Raw genomic sequence first — 17286 nt, 5'->3', positions numbered from 1 at the left:
TGAAAAATTTTGTTAGAGACTGTCTATTCTTTAAAACTTTCTTGCCTGCAAAACTATTGACCCTAGTTTTTAAAAAGCAAGAGCATAACTATATTTCTTTTCCCTTGCCTACAGATTTCTTACATTATAAACCTATGCTAAAAAATTCTATAAATTATAAATTGTTTAAAATATAAAATAGATTGTTCAGGTTTTCTATAGAATCTTGTCAATTTTGATCATTTAGCTTTCTCTAAATAGGTCATTCTCCTTATTTTCATATATAATGAAATATATGTATAATCCATTCATAAACTTAAAAACTTTTAAATCTGTTTGATATATGTAGCTATTCGCAATTCCCAAACATAAAGCTGTAACTGAATCATCTTTTTTCCCTCAATAATAACTGCTGATTCTATATTAATGATCTTTTCAAGGAGAATGTTCTTGGATAAAATCTACTAGTTTCTTATTCTACTTATGCTTTTAAAAATTGTATTTTTACCTTTATTGTATGAATTACTTATTGCTATTTACCTTAATTTAAAAAAAAAATTGTTTTCTGGGAATTCCCCAGCAGTCCAGTTTTAGGACTTCTTGCTTTCACTGCAGAGGGCCTGGGTTCAGTCCCTGGTGGGGGAACTAAGACTGCACAACCCATGCAGTGTGGCCAAAAAAAAAAATTCTGGCTTCAGCTAAATGCTTTTTTTTTTTTTTTTCAGTATATTTATCGACTTCCTGCTGTGTGACAGGCACAGTAGGTATGGTAACAGAGTGCTGAACTAATTCTCAAGGCAGGTTTTCTAAATACATCAAGGTTACTACTTTTCTACCAAGTAGAGCTTTAGTGACTTCCCCCAAATTTTTACCTGGAGGTATCAAATTATCATTTATCATGAATAGTTTAAAACTTCAGATTTTCTACTTAAACAAAAACTTTATTATGGAAAATTTTAAATATATGCAAAGGTAGTAAGAATAGCACCAGGAACCCTATATTCCCATTATTTAAGCTTCAACAATTAGCAACATTTTGCTGATCTTATTTCATCTATCCTTTCCATTTTTCACTTTATTCAGTATTAAAAGCAAATCATACACATGACATAATTTTATCTTTGAATACTTCAGTATGGATCTCTAATGCATAAGGATTTGTACACACACCCAAACCAATGCCATCATCATGCCTAACAAATGAATTCTTGTTGTTTAGTTGCTAAGTCGTATCTGACTCTTTTGCAACCCCATTGACTGTAGCCTGCTAGGCTCCTCTGTAGATGAGATTGTCCAGACAAGAATACTGGAATGGGTTGTCATTTCCTTCTCCAGGGCATCTTCCTGACCCAGGGATTGAACCCGTGTCTCCTACATTGCACGAGGATTCTTTATTACTGAGCCACCTGGGAAGCCCAACGAATGAATAATAATCATTTAATATAATTTAATACCCATCCTAGGTTTACCTTTTCACAATAATGTGAGTTTTTTAAAAAATTTACTTGTCAGAATCAGGATTGTATTGAACATATTTTCTTATTTTCTATAGTCTTGATGTTCTGGCATTTAGAGACTTGATCTTGGAGCAACTATCCCTTCTATAGATAGCAAATTCCTTGACAAATGGCTCCCCTGTGAGCATGCTTTGATATACAAACCAACCAATCCAAAGTTGAAACCCCTTTACCAAACATCTTTAGCAAACTCTCAGACACCAAGTCAATATTCTTCCTATCCTGAATCACCCCAGAGCCAAGTACTGGACAACTAAGGACCACCACTGTAGCGCTGAGTCCACAAAATTATTGAATCTATCTAGTCCTAAACTTGCTCAGAGTACCTACCTGGCATCACATCGCCCATTCCTTCCTGGGAAAACTCAATAAAGTTTCTGAATCATGCTCTGCCCTTTCCTGCCTTCTGCCTCCTAACAGGACTAGGTGCTTCTTCCATGTGGTCTTATATGCATGTGGTGCTTCCTGTTAGTAGAAATCCCTGCCAATAAGCTTCTTCCTTCATGATAATCATTTCCATGTCTTCATATCTTACCATACCTGATTAAAGCAAATCCTGGGTACATTTTAACACAAGCATCTCAATACATTGCATACACTGTATTCAATTAACATATCTCTTAAGCCTCTTTTACTTTGTAAAAATTCTGTTTTTATTGTCTTACCATATATTGGTTAAGAAAGTAGGCCTTTTTATTTTGTTGAATTTCCCACATTACGGATTTGGCTCTTAGCTTTGTGTCATTAATTTGTTCATTTATTTCCCAAGTTTCCTGAAAACTGGGAGGTTTAGAGACCAAATTACACTTCTCAATCAATATTTTGGACAAGAACATGCCACAGGTAGTATTGCATCCATTGCATTGTATCGAAGCAATTAGTTCTGCTGATTTAGAGATGTTACTATTGATTACTGGGTTGTCACTCTGCCCCATCCATTAAAATCTTCCTATAATCTTTCACCTAATGGTTTTCATACCCACTGAGATCATCAAGATCCACTAATTCATAAGTAAAAAGTGTGATTGCTTGGATTCTATCACTCCTTTGACTTTTATTAGCTAGAATTCTCTAATAATAAAGAACTTTCCTTCACCAACTTCTGGTTGTCTTATATAGTCCATAAAGGAAATATATAGTTCATAAAGGAAAGGCAAGATAAGTGCTCCATTTTCCCTGTTTATTTATTAATAAATGTCCTAATGTGCTCTGTAACTGACCAATGCATTTGATCAGGAAAAAAAGAAGCTAGCAAAGGCTATAGCAATCACAACAAAAGGATACAGGATCCAAGCTGAAGGAATTCCCACTGGCTGATGATAGGATAATTTGAGCATTTTTTAAAAAGGCTACAATGGATTTTTAAAAAGTGATACAGGACTTAGAGGTGATTTTTAATTTCTAAATAGTTTCTTTTTCTCCTTTAATTTATTTAATACTTTATTTATTTAATTATAGTTGATTTATAATACTGTGTTAGTTTTAGGTGTACAGCACAGTGATTCAGTTTTATATATATGTACATATCTATATACACGTGTGTATATACACACAGTGTATTATATTCACATATACAGTGAATATATATATATTTTTAAAAAATTATTTTCCTTTATAGGTTTTATATTGAACACAGTCTTCCCACTGCTATACAAGTAAATCCTTGTTATTTACCTATTTTATATATGGTAGTGTGTATCTGTTAATCCCATACTTCTGATTTATCCCTCCATTTCCCTTTTGATAACCATGCTTGTTTTCTATGTCTGTGAGTCTGTTTCTGTTTTGTAAGTAAGTTTATTTGTACTATTTTTAGTTTCCACATATAAATGATACAATATTTGTTTTTGTCTGACTTACTTCACTTAGTATGATAATCTCTAGGTCCATCCATCCTTCGTTAATTTTAAATCAAATTTATACTGAGGCAGAGAATACAATTGTAGAATATCTTCTCTTTTTTGCTTGTTTGGATTTTTTCGGCCATGCCATATAGCACGTAGTTCCCTGACTACGGATGGAACCAGTTTCCCCTGCAGTGAAAGTGCAGAGTCTTAACCACTGGACCACCAGGTAAGTCCCTAGAATATCTTCTTTTTTATGAACAAATTGAAAAAGAACTTCTTACTTTCAAGTATTTTAGCAAGAATAAGTTGGGACTTCCCTGGTGGTCGAGTGGCTAAGACTCTACACTCCCAATGCAAGTTGCCCAGGTTTGATCCCTGGTCAGGGAACTAGATCCCACATGCCACAACAAGAGCTCACATGCTGCAACTAAGAACTGGGGTAGCCACATAAATAAATAAATAAAAATAAAAAATATTAAAAAAATGAATAGGTTATCTGACATTCAATAATTGATGAGTGTTGGTAGAAGGCATTTCTATATTCACTGTGCCCATAGTCTTTCATATGGATTTTCAAGAGAGTAACATAATAAAACAAAATTTAGTAGCTTAAAATAACAACCATTGTATCTCATGATTGTGTGGGTCAGGAATTTGGGCAGGAGCTCAGCTGGTCAATTTTTTTGTTCTACATGGCATCAACTGAGGTCACCTGTAGGAACTCAGCTGATGGCTGGTCTGGAGCATCGAAAACTGTTTACTCAAATATCTGGTGTTTTCGCGGGCATATCTGGAAGACAGCACAGCAGAGTGCCTCTCCTCCTCTATGCAGTCTCAGGGCCTTTTCATGTGGTGTCTTCAGCAGAGTAGCCAGACTTTTTAACATAACAGTTTAAGGTCTCAACTTGAGAGAGTATTCCAAGAGATGAGGTAAAATCTACCAGTAAAATCTGGGCCCAGAAACTAGCACAGCAGTACTTCTACTATTCTACTGCTCATAGCAGTCAGTCAACCCAGATTCACAAGGAAAGCATGTGGATTTTACCTCTTGATGGGTGAAGTGTCAAAGAATTTGCAGCAATTTTTACTCTGGCACAGTATTATAATTTTACAAATGAAGAAATTATAGTATGGAGCAGTTAAGCATCTTGTTCAATATAACACAAGTAGGAAAGTGATGGGCTAGAGATAATGATAAATGTCTTCCCCACATTTGTTACATTAATAAGATGAGTTTGTAGAATGAATGGGAATATTCTCAGATCTGACTTGGTGGAATACATTAAATTAACACATTCTGTTAATGATATAAGCCCCTTTATGCCAAGTCAGGTGCATGAATGAAGCAAAAGGGACTAATTACTACATTCACAGACTGTTCTACAACACAGGACTGACAAGGCATTCTCATATTTTTACACTATGAATTTTTAGGTGATGGGTAAGGTGTGAATGTTGTCTAAAGGCCTTCTTACATTCCTTACATTCATAGGGTTTCTCACCAGAATGAATTCTCAGATGTTGAATAAGAGATGAATTAAGTCTAAAGGCTTTCCTACATTCCTTACATTCAAAAGGTTTTTCACCAGTATGAATGCTCTGATGTAGAGTAAGTTTTTGGCGCAATCTAAAGGCCTTCCCACATTCCTTACATTTATAGGGTTTCTCACCAATATGAATACTCTGATGTTGTGTAAGTTGTGAGAGTAGTCTAAAGGCCTTCCCGCATTCCTTACAGTCATAGGGTTTAATACCAATATGAATACTCTGGTGTGAAATAAGTTGTGAGTAACGACTAAAGGCCTTCCAGCATTCCTTACATTCATAAGGTTTCTCACCAGTATGAATTCTGTGATGAAGAATAAGATGATAACCACGACTAAAAGTCTTTCCACATTCCTTACATTCATAGGGCTTCTCACCAGTATGAATTCTCTGGTGGAGTGTCAGTTGTTGTCGTACTCTAAAGGCCTTCCCACATTCTTTACATTCATAGGGTTTCTCCCCAGTATGAAGTTTGTGATGTACTCTAAGGCCAGACCCACACAAAAAGGCCTTCCCACATTCTTTACATTCATAGAGTTTGTCAGCAATATTAAGCTTCTGATGTCGAGTAAGATGTGCATACTGCCTAAAGGCTTTCCCACATTCTGTACATACATAGGGTTTCTCACCAGTATGAATCCTCTGATGGAGAGTAAGTTGTCCACGAACTCTGAAGGCCTTCCCACATTCTTTACATACATAGGGTTTCTCACCAATATGAATTTTCTGATGTACTCTAAGTTCCGGGCCACACATGAAAGATTCCCCACATTCCTTACATTCATAGAGTTTTTCACCAGAATGAAGTCTCTGATGTCGAGTAAGATGTGCCGTCTGTCTAAATGCCATCCCACATTCCTTACATTCATAAGGTTTCTCACCAGTATGAATTCGATGATGAAACGTAAGTTGTTGGCGTACTCTAAAGGCCTTCCCACATTCCTTACATTCATAGGGTTTCTCGACATAATGAATTCTCTGACGTGAGGAAAGAGATGAGCATTTTTGGTAAGGGGACATTTTTTGAGATGTGATTTTCACTTGGTTGAAATATTCCTCTTGTCCTTCAAATCTTTTGGACTCCCAGTCATTTTTCAAAATGAAGCTCTTAAGGCCATGGTTTTTAATTCTTTCCATTATTTTCCACTGGGATAAGTTTATTTCATAAATGTCATTTTCTGAAGATAACTTCTTGATCTCGTAGTTGGTCTCTAAATCTGAAAGAAAACAAGAGAGCAAACACATGGTTTTTCTTTTTCTAAGAAGTAAATCTGGACTTCCCTGGTGGTCCAGTGGTTAAGAATCCAGCTGCCAAAGCAGGGGACATGGGTACAATCACTGGTCTGGGAACTAAGATCCTTCAAGTCACAGGGCCACTAAGCCCATGCGCCACAACTACTCAGCCTGTGCTCTAGGGTCTACAAGCTGCAACTACTGAGCCTGTGTGTTGCAGCTACTAAAGCCCATGGGCCTAGAGCCTGTGCTCTGCAATAAGAGAAGCCACCACAATTGTAGCCCACGCAATGCAATGAAGAACAGCCCCCTACTCACTGCAACTAGAGAAAGCCCGCACACAGCAACAAAGACCTAATGCAGCAAAAAAATAAATTAATTAATTAATTAAAAAAATATATAAACTATAGCAGGTAATATTTTTAAAAAAGAAATGAAATTTCTCTTGTAGAAATAAAAGACAACCAAAGTACTACCCAATGAAATTCTAAAAATAGCTACACAATTTGGGAAAAAAACCAAAAGGCAACACCAGGAAAATCAAACTTCATGTAGGAAAGTAAGATTGGCGATTAAGTAAACATTTTAAATCTGTGGTTCTCATATTGAGACCATGAATCAGAATCACAAGGGAGCTTTTTATAAATATTATGATTTAGATACCACCTAAACCACATGGATCAGATTCTACAGTCCTAGACAGTCCTATATTTAATATTCCCCTCAGGATCATTCTGATGGAGAAAGATTGAAAATTCATACTTAAATTTTTTCAACAATTTCTCTTTATTCTTAGAATAAAATCAAACTTGTTAAAAGACCTCTGCTTACCTATAATACATCACCTCAAACCACTGTTCTCTTTACTGCTACCAGGAGAAGCCACAACCCACTTCAGTATTCTTGCCTGGAGAATACCATGGACAGAGGAGCCTGACAAGCTACAGTCCATGGGGTTGCAAAGAGCTGGACATGACTTAAGCGACTGAGCACACATGCACACACAGAGAGGCAACTATTCAGATCTTAGAACATATTCCCACTTACTTTCATTGTACTTTTCAGTCTGCTCTATTTCCCAAAAATCTTCTGTTTGGGCTATTTGCATGGCTGACCCCTTCTCACTCTGAGGTCTTAGATTAAGTTACTCTAAGGCTGACTCTACTGACAGTATCTAAAGCTGTATCCTTATTATATAGTTGATCCTTGAAAAACATGGGTTTGAACTGCACAGGTCCACTTATACATGAACTTTTTTCAATAAATATACAAACATATATGTGTAGAATATTGTGTACAAGACTTGTATTGAAGTGGATAGCCTATCCTTACATAGACATAAGGTGAGTGATATTTAATACAAAATTAATGTGTTAGCTTTCTTACTGTTTTATCACTTTGCTTTCAAAGAATCACATTACTGTACACAGTGCTTCTCTCTCATGTAATTAGAGAAACCATATATCAGCCTGTCATCACAGGTAAGTGGTTTTGTAAAAAATGTTTTCAATACATTTTATGAATATGACTGTAATACTGTATGCCATAAGTTTTATGCTGATTCATTCATTACTGTATAGGCTAGGCCACCATTAAGCATTCATATCAATTATACTAGGCTACCATAAAGCAATCATATTGCTGCTTCTTCATTATCAATGCATGAGTTATTATATTTGTAAATAAATATTAATTTTTTCACATTATCTTTTCATTTTAGATGTCCAGTGTTAGTAATACATTAATACCTACTGTGTTTTATATCATATAAGACAATATTGATGTAGGTTCTGACAGACAATTTATCTTATAAACAAACAACATAAACCTATGGTATCAATAAATATAGTACAGCACTATAAATGTATTTTCCTTTCTGATTTTCTTAATAATATTTTTTTACACTAATCTTATTATAAGAATATAGTATATAACATATATAACATATAAAATATGTGTTAATCAACTATGTTATTGGTAAGGCTTTTGGTCAACAATAGGCTATTAGTAGTTAAGTGTGGGGGTAGTCAAAATTTATATGTAGATTTTTGCCTATGCTGGGATTCAATATCCTAAACCTTGGGTTATTCATATATATATATCAACATAGATCTTTTGGCTCTTACTCACCTGGATATTGTCTTCTTCCTTGCCTCACTACTTTCCAGGGCTCTTTTCCTTGCTCTAATAAGGAAATCACATCTGGTTTAGAAATGAAGCATCCTGGACAGAAGGAAAGAAATATAAAGTGATATGGAATAATAATAAATTCAAAATTACTTTGATTCGGTCTTGGTTAAATTTTAATAGACTATAGGTCAAATTGTAATTGATAAAGCCTTTAGAACAAAGAAAAATAAGATGATTAAAAATATGTTAATATTACAGAAGAAGTGGAGATTATAGAGGAAAGAAAAAAGTCTTATTTTAATTTATATTCACACAAGTACTCCTTTTCTTGAAAGCAACAGTGGTTAAGAGACTGTCCTGGTTCAATCTCGCCTCTGTCATATTCCCGTAGTGTGACCCTGGACAAGTTATTTCAATGCTTTATTTTCCTCACCTATAAAATAGGGATAATTATAGTACCTATCTTACATGAATGTTCACATTGCCTAGAATATATACTAAATGGTATATCTACTTTATTAGTTATTATTTATCATTGTTATTTTAATGAGAGAAAAAAGAGGTTTCCTGAGGCATTTGCTTTTTTTTTTTCTTGAGATATCCATACAACGTTAAACGCAAAGTTCTTGGATTTTTAACTTTCAATCATACAAGTAGGTAGAAGTGAATATGTTTATTAACATAAAGAAAAAATTCTTGAACTTTTCTTAAAATCAATCTAGTTGATACAACTTACTGTTCAAAAACTTATACATTCTTTTGACAGCCAGAGAAAAGCTAAGATACTATTTCTAGCTATTTGGGGCTTCCCACGTGGTTCAGTGGTAAAGAATTCACCTGTCAAGCAGGAGGTGTGCAGGAGACGTGGGTTCAATCTCTAGGGCAGGAAGATCCCCTGCAGAAGGAAATGGCAACCCATTCCAGTATTCTTGCCTGGGAAATCCCATGGATAGAGGAGCTTGGTGGGCTGCAGTCCATGGGGTCACAAAAAGAGTTGGACAGAGACTTAGTGACTAAACAACAATAGAAGGTCACAGAAGGATGGGGAAGATGAATATGCTTAATGAGTGTGCTCATTTCCAAACAAAAAGCTCAAACCATTCCCTTGAGAACAGGGAGCAGATATTTAGTTTCTTAAAAAGTATTTCTAAAATTTCCAGAGAAGAAAGCTGATAGTACAGAGAAAAGAGACTAAATTTCTAAAGGCAGATAACCTTACCCAATGAGACCAAGTTGCTGTAGTTCTCCAACATTACATCTCTATACAAATCCCTCTGTTCCAAATTCAGGAATTCCCACTCCTCCAGAGAGAAGTCGATGGACACATCACTGAACATCACTGATCCCTGAAATGACAAGCCATATAATACAACTGAAATTAAAGAAAATTTGTTTTAAGATGGAAAGAGGGGAAAAAATGAAAGAGATACTGCTGGAAACCAATCAAGCAAACAGGTATGGGCTAGAAACCTGTAACACTGAGTTAGGAAATGAGAGTGCCTGCAGCAGAATGCCTGTGGATCCCTGACCAACTGTGTTGCTACAGATAAAGCTTTTTATATACTCTGGCATATCTTAACTACCCAAACACATATGAGAAAGGAAAAAAAAGTTTTCTAATTAAATGAAATACTGTATATAAGCTTTTTGCCTGTTCTATGTCTCCCTCACAAATTCTCAAGAAATGTGTTCTTATACACTTTCCTCTTAAAGAAAAGACTGTTGTTTTAAAAAAAAATTTGATGGTTTTATCCTTTTTAAAAAAATTATGTATTTATTTTTGGCTACACTGGGTCTTCAGTACTGCACATGGGCTTTTTCTAGCTGTGGTGCAAGGGCTTCTCTTTGTGGTGGCTTCTCTTGTTGCAGAGCACGGGCTTTACAGCACATGGGCTCAGTAGTTGTGGTGCACTGGCTTTGCTGCCCTATGGCATGTGGGATCTTCCCAGACCAGGGATCAAACCAGTGTCCCCTGCATCGCAAGGCAGATTTTTTACCAATGGACTACCAGGGAAGCCCCAAGAACAGATTTTTTTTTTTTAAAGTTTTCCTGGTAATTCTGATTAGAAGAAGATCTGAATGCAATTAAAGAATTTCCTCCAAGTTCATCATTGAATCAGACCATATGCATTTACCCAGTTATGACAAATTCTTTAATGAACTTAAAATTGGTTGTATGAAATGGATATGTGAGACCTATTCTTATATACTCCAATAGTTTTGTCTATTCAAAATTTTTAAGGTCCTCCTCAATTCTGAGGGATTACAGCCACTCATGTGCCTGCATGATCTTCTTTTCTGCCATTTTCCATCCCTCATTGTATGCATTCCATGTTCCTGAGTTAGAGGATAATGTAGATTCTGGATACCAATAATCCAGAAATACAAAGATGTCATTCTAGACTAGCTCATCCTGTTCTAATACAAATGATGTACAGCTCTTAGGGATTTCCAGAGAAGACACTTGATGTCTCTGCATACTGGACCCAACCATAACCTTACCTAGTCCTAAAAGCCACACAAAACAAGAGGAGATCTCAGCATATACTGAGGCTGAAATCGTACGTGCATGCTCAGTCGCTCATTTGTGTCTGACTCTTTGCGATCCTTTGGACTGTAGCCCACCAGACACTTCTGTCCATGGGATTTTCCCAGGCAAGAATACTGGAGTGGGTTACCATTTCCTCCTTCAGGGGATCTTTCTGACCCAGGGATTGAATCCGTGTCTCTTTCATTGCAGGCAGATTCTTTACTTCTGAGCCATGAGGGAAGCCCTAGGCTAAGGTCAACCAACGGCAAATCTTACCTAATTACAAAACTCAAGTTTGGAAAAATTTAGTTTTCCTCTGAGCAATCAAATCAGCCCATGCTCTCTCAACTACTCAAAAGAGATGGCCAAACATCTCCCTAAAGGGACTTCACTTCGCTTCACTGCAGTTTTTAGCAGAAGACTGAGCACATATAAGAGATGCTGAGGGACTTCCCTGGTGGTCCAGTAGCTTAGATTCCATGCTCCCAATGCAGGGGGCCTGGGTTTGATCCCCGGTCAGAGAATTAGATCCCACATGCTGCAACTACGAGTTCACATGCTGCAACTAAAGGTCTCGTGCTACAACTAAGACCCAGCGCGGCCAAAGAAATAAATACTTTAAAAAAAGAGAGATGCTGAATGATTTGTTCTATGAATACATGAACAATAACTGGAAAAAAGAAGACCCACAAGAAGGGCACGGTACTATTTATTTGGCCTCATCTCTCATTGGATTTGGAGGAAATGGGTCCTTAGATGGGGCTCTGATAAGTGAGAAGTTTCAGGATAAATAAAAGTTCATAGGACCTTAATTTCCAGAAGGTGAAAGAAACCACAACTTACATGGGCCATGGTTTAGAAATTCAAGAACTGGTCAGTCCTCTTTGGGGTTTACTTGCCTGGAGAAGCAGAGTTCGCAGAGGCCAGAGCTAAGGGGAGGGGAGAAAAAGGAGGCCATGAGATAAGATAGGCCTCAGAACTCTCAAAATGACTCAATTTAATACATTCTTTTTCTTCTCTGGACCTCCCCATCACACACACACATACACAGAGGGAGATTTGAGGGAGTATGGACAAATCTAATCCCTACTTGTACATTTCAAGGGACCACATCATCTAAACCACAATCTCTTCCAAAGTTTCACAAACCTGCTTAAATAGATACAGAGAGAGAAATTCATAGGATCATCTCTAGCAGCCATTCAGTTCAGTTCGGTCGCTCAGTCATGTCCAACTCTTTGTGACCCCACGGAATACAGCACACCAGGCTTCCCTGTCCATCACCAACTCCCAGAGCCTACTAAAACTACTCCATCATGTCAGTGATGCCATCCAACCACCTCATCCTCTGTCGTCCCCTTCTCCTCCCACCTTTAATCTTTCCCATCTTCAGGGTCTTTTCCAACTGACAAACTACTGCACTGGCAGTCCTGCCTGCCTGCTATCAGAACAATAACTTCCAGAATCCACTGGGCTCATCACTATTTTCAATCAGATTCATCTACATTGCTTCCTGTATGACGTCATTTGTCATTCTCTTTCTTACAACCTAGGGTGAAAAGGTGGTGTGGATTCATGTTCTCAGCAGTTAGATAATAACATATCTCTGTATCAAGAATTTTCACAAGAAAATGAAATAAAGGCATCCAAATTGGAAAGGAAGAATAAAACTACCTCTATTTGCCAAAAAAATATTATATATAGAAAACCCTAAAGACTCTACCAAAAACTTCTAGAACTAATAAAAAGAATTCAGTGAACCTGCAGGCTACAAAATTAACATACAAAAGTCAGTTGTGAGACTTCCTTGGTGGTCCAGTGGTTAAGAATCAACCTGCCAATGCAAGGGTGGTTCAATCCCTGGTCCAGGAAGATTGCACTTGCCATGGGGCAACTAAGCCTGTGTGCCACAACTACCAAAGCCCACATGCCCATGTTCCACAACAAGAGAAATCACTGCAATAAGAAGCCCGTGCACCACAACTAGAGAGTAGCCCCCACTCGCCACAACTAGAGAAAGACTGCACACAGAAATGAAGACCCAGCACAGTCAAAAATAAATTTTTAAAAAATCTGTTATGTATATCTACTAATAATGAACTATAAGAAAGAGAAACTAAGAAATAATCACATTTGTAATTGTATGAAAAGATAAAATAACTAGGAATATATTTAACCATGAAGGTTAGAGACCTATACACTAAAAACTCTAAGACACTGATAAAAGAAACTGAAGATGACACAAATAGAGAGATATTCTATGCTCACAGATTATAAGAACATTGTTAAAATGTCCATACTACCCAGAATAATCTATAGATTAAATGCAATCTCTATCAAAATTCCACTGGACTATTCTGTGGAACAAGGACAAACAATCCTAAAATCTACATGGAACAACAAAAGCCCCCAGACAGCCAAAGCAATCTTGAGAAAGAACACAGCTGGAGGTAACATGCTTCCTGATTTTAAACTATATTACAAAGCAATAGTAATCAAAACAATATGATATTGGCCCCCCAAAACTAGACATATAGGTTGATGGAACAGAATAGAGAGCTCAGAAATACACAAATATATGCAAGGAAGTTCTTCAAAGAATAATTTATAATAAAAAGAATACCAAACAATAGTCAACAAGCTAAGTACATTATGTTCCACTATATGATGGCATACTATACAATTATTAATAATGATGATACTGGCTCATATTAATTACTGAAGAAAGTTATCCATGATAAACTTCCAAGTACACTAAGCAGACTAAAAAGAACATGTACAATGTTGGGAGGTGACTGACTCTCACAGGTTTTATTGGCAGGATCCAGGATGTGAATCTAATCTCTGACAGTTATCAACCAGGAAGGAGGCTTTGGACATGTTACTTAATTTTCAGTGCCTCTACTTCCTCACAGACAAACTGGAGAATAACAACAGTATCTATCTTATAATAATAACAGTATCTATCTTATAGGGTTGTTGTTAACTGTTAATAAAGAACTTAAAATGGCTTATTATAAACACTGAATAAAATTAAAAACATGACATGTCCATTCTATTTATTAAATAAAATCATATTTAATACTTTTCATTACAATTTAAAATTTTCGATAAATTATCTTTAATAATTTAATACCAGAATACCCTTTTTTTCATTACTAGTAAATTTTTTTGAGATTTTTCACAACTGCTTTTTCTTAGAGCATCAGTAAAGTTTAGAACTAGTTTTAAGAATGTTATTTTTCTTAAGTAATAGTATTAGCAAACATGGATGTCTCCACAATCCTAAAACGTGTGAATTCTCACAAGGGGAAGTATCTGCCACATGGATATGTGCATACAGGCACTGAAAGTGTTAGTCACTCAGTTGTGTCCAACTCTTTGCGAACCCGTGGACTGTAGCCCTGACAGGCTCCTCTGTCTATGGGATTGTCCAGGCAAAAATACTGGAGTGGTTTGCCTTTCACTTCTCCAGGGGATCTTCCCGGCCCAGGGAATGAACCTGGGTTTCCTGCATTGCAGGCAGACACTTTACCGTCTGAGTAACTAGGGAAGCACCCACAGGCACTAGGGAGGGGGTATCAAGTTAAGGGACAGGTCATACTGAGAAGAAGGAAGCAAATGTTCTCAGGTCCTAAAAAATAAAAATGCATTTCACAGAACAAAAGGAAAACACCCACTCGCCTCGACCTTGACTTCTAGGTGGGCAACAGCAATTCATTTCTTCTCCTCAACACAGCCCTTTTCTTAGTTTGACAAGACGGGGAAGAAGGGAATCTTAAGACAGGGCTTTTACAGAGCCCAGCTCATCCAGGATGTATAGGGCAAGCCATGACCACACGTGTCCCCACCACCCACCAACCACCATGCCGGAGTAAGTAAGCGTAAAAGTACGGACCCTTCCTAGGATTAGAGAAAAGCCAGGGTCACGGCTGTGCTGGGCTGGAAACGAACTTCAGAGAGGGAATTCCGCAGTTCCGAAACCTGCAGCTGGAAGGTTTGGAACTGTCTGCGAAAGCGTAGGTGGGTTGGTGGGTGAGCGAGTCAGTGAGTGTCCGTCCAGGCGCGCCCGCCCGAGGATGCAGTGTGGCGGGGTATGTGGGTGTGTGCGTGTGAGTGTGTCCGTGTGTCCGCGCGCGCCCGCCCGAGGATGTAGTGCGGTGGGGATACTCCCAGGAGCCAACCTGGGGGCACGTTCCGTTCTAACATTCTTATCCCAAGATGGGTTCGAGCCTTTTCGCTGGGAGTCTTCTCTGGATCTCAGATATCTTACTGGGGGGCGGGGGGGCGGGGGGCGTTACTCTAAGGCTGATAAGAAAATTTCAGCTGTGACTCTGGGGTCGGAGTCACACAGTCCATCTCAACCTCCGGTCACACAAGAGGCTCTGAACCCGATTAAGTCACACAAACGCAAACCCACTAGTTCCGGCCTCACAATCGCACACAGTCCCGATGACACACCCCGGTTCAGTCACGCCCACAGACAACAGCACACCGTTATACCACCGCGGTTCTCACGCACACTCGCGGCTTGAGGGGCGGGGCTCCAGACAATCCGAGGTGCTGCGGTGCTTACCTTCCCTATCCTTATTCCCGGGTCACACAGCTTTCCTACCGATGGCCAGAACAAACGTTCTGAGCCAGGACTGGTCACCTGGGACGCCGAACCCCTCTCACCGTGATGCTAGTGGAAGAGGGGGCGAGACAGCTCAGGTCAGTACACAGCCGCGGGGCCTAACGGGCCGCGCGCAGGGGTTGTTGGGAGCTTCGGCAGCACGCACTGAGTGCGCAGGCGCGGTGGAGCCCGCAGAGGGCGGGGCCTCAGCGAGTGAGCTGATTTGAGAGGTGTCGCGTCGAAGGAGCCGGAGAGCCGGTTGGTGCCCAGCCAGGGTGGGGTTCTCAGCTCTTTGTCCTGAGGAGGTCGCGACAGGGCTTGGAGCTGGGCGGGGACGAACGACTGGCACAATAAAGGGGGATGATGTGCGTGCATAAATAGAACTCTCCGTGGGGCAAACCAAGAAGGTCTGTGACCGAGGACCGCTGTTGTGTATCTAGGTTTGGAGTAGTTCTGGATGTGACTTTTTCATTGAATGTGACTTGTGTTTGAGATGGAGCGACTGCGGGGATTGGAATGCGGCTTAAAGAAGATTTTAGGACTGGAATTGTGTCGGGTGATGTGGGACTGAGAATGTTGTGGGGGCCTGAGATAGTGAGACTGACTGTGAGAGTGCCTGAGGTTGCGTTTCTGTGAACGTGTCTGTAATGTGACTCGGTTTTGATAGATTTGTTTCTCTTGGGCCTTCTCTACAGACTGTGGATGTGAGTCATTCAATGTGTCTTAGAAACGACATGCCTGATTATGTGGTCAGTGTGTGTGCTTCTGGTATGTTCCTGCAGGATTGGATGTGACCAACAGCCTCATTCTTCTCAACTCTGAAATAAATGTTGCATCTTCAAGGAGCATCAGCTTCACTGAAGGATTTTTCTGAGAAATTGTATTTAACCAGGTTAATTAGGGAGGAAAATGCAAATAAGCATTACCTATTTTACAGTATATCCTGCTTACACAAAGTGTTTAAAAGATAACTTGAAAGAAAAAAAAAAAGATAACTTGAAATAATTCTTTTCTTGTGCCTTCAATAAATTCTGTAATTAATTATAACCCAGCAAATATATAAAAATCCATAAGCAAGAGAAAAAGGAGTGAAAAAGGAAAGCTCCACTTTATAGGAGGATGCCAGCTAATAAGTTTGTTTTACAAGACTATGAACTCTGCTTCAAACACATTTACAATATTTGGTTTTGATGAGGATTTTGTATAGTATGGTGTCTTCCTTTAAATTCAAGTTCATTTTATTGCCTTCTGTTATGTCACTTATCATCTGCAGTTAGGGAAGATAGTGACATTGTTAGTATGAACATATCTTCATGACATGAAGGCTAGCCATTGGTGGGGTAATATTTTAACAGTTTATCAGGCAATACTAAGTTTTCTTTGAAATCAGCCTCTGATTTTTTTCCCCAAGGCTTAATGTTTGCCTTGTTTGATGGTGACCAGCTAGCAGAGCCTCTCTTCTTTAAAGAGCCTTGACACTCACAGTGTCACTTACGTTGGTGGAAAAAAGATAACCAGGGAATAGGTTTTCCAAAGCAGGGCAATAGCTGGGTGGATGAGTCTAAATTAATTATGAAAGACATGCTGACAGCTTGTATTCATCCTCAAATGCATTTCTACTGGGGTGAGGGCTTAAGCCTATGTGGTTTCTGGGTCCTTATCCAGGGAGTTGTTGTTGTTCAGTAGCTAAATCATGTCCAACTCTTTGCGACCCCATGGACCACAGCATGCCAGACTTCCTTGTTATCCTCATCCGTCAGAGGGCAGACAGAAAAAGTAAGAACTACAATCCCATGGCCTCCAGAAAGAAAACCACAATCACAGAAAACAAACCCAAATGACCACATGGATCACAGCATTGTGTAACTCAATGAAACTATAAGCCAAGCC

At 38.5% G+C, this 17286-nt stretch overlaps 1 protein-coding gene across 1 annotated transcript in view; it reads right to left on the bottom strand.

The window, feature by feature from the left end:
* The window catches only part of LOC133055073 (zinc finger protein 28 homolog), a 52275-nt gene extending 36757 nt beyond the window's left edge, over positions 1 to 15518 (bottom strand). The window contains exons 1-5 of the mRNA XM_061140545.1: positions 15358 to 15518; positions 11625 to 11710; positions 9471 to 9597; positions 8252 to 8344; positions 4763 to 6105 (exon numbers count right to left, since the gene is read on the bottom strand). Of these exons, the coding sequence (XP_060996528.1) occupies positions 4763 to 6105; positions 8252 to 8344; positions 9471 to 9597; positions 11625 to 11633 (1572 nt within the window). The 5' untranslated portion in view covers positions 11634 to 11710; positions 15358 to 15518. The remainder of the gene's footprint in view (positions 1 to 4762; positions 6106 to 8251; positions 8345 to 9470; positions 9598 to 11624; positions 11711 to 15357) is intronic.
* Positions 15519 to 17286: the final 1768 nt, after the last annotated feature.

This window comes from Dama dama, chromosome 4 (genome assembly GCF_033118175.1).
Source record: "Dama dama isolate Ldn47 chromosome 4, ASM3311817v1, whole genome shotgun sequence".
Classification (NCBI taxonomy): domain Eukaryota; kingdom Metazoa; phylum Chordata; class Mammalia; order Artiodactyla; family Cervidae; genus Dama; species Dama dama.
Note: the sequence above shows the minus strand (reverse complement) of the source record. Positions and strands in the feature narration are given on the sequence as shown.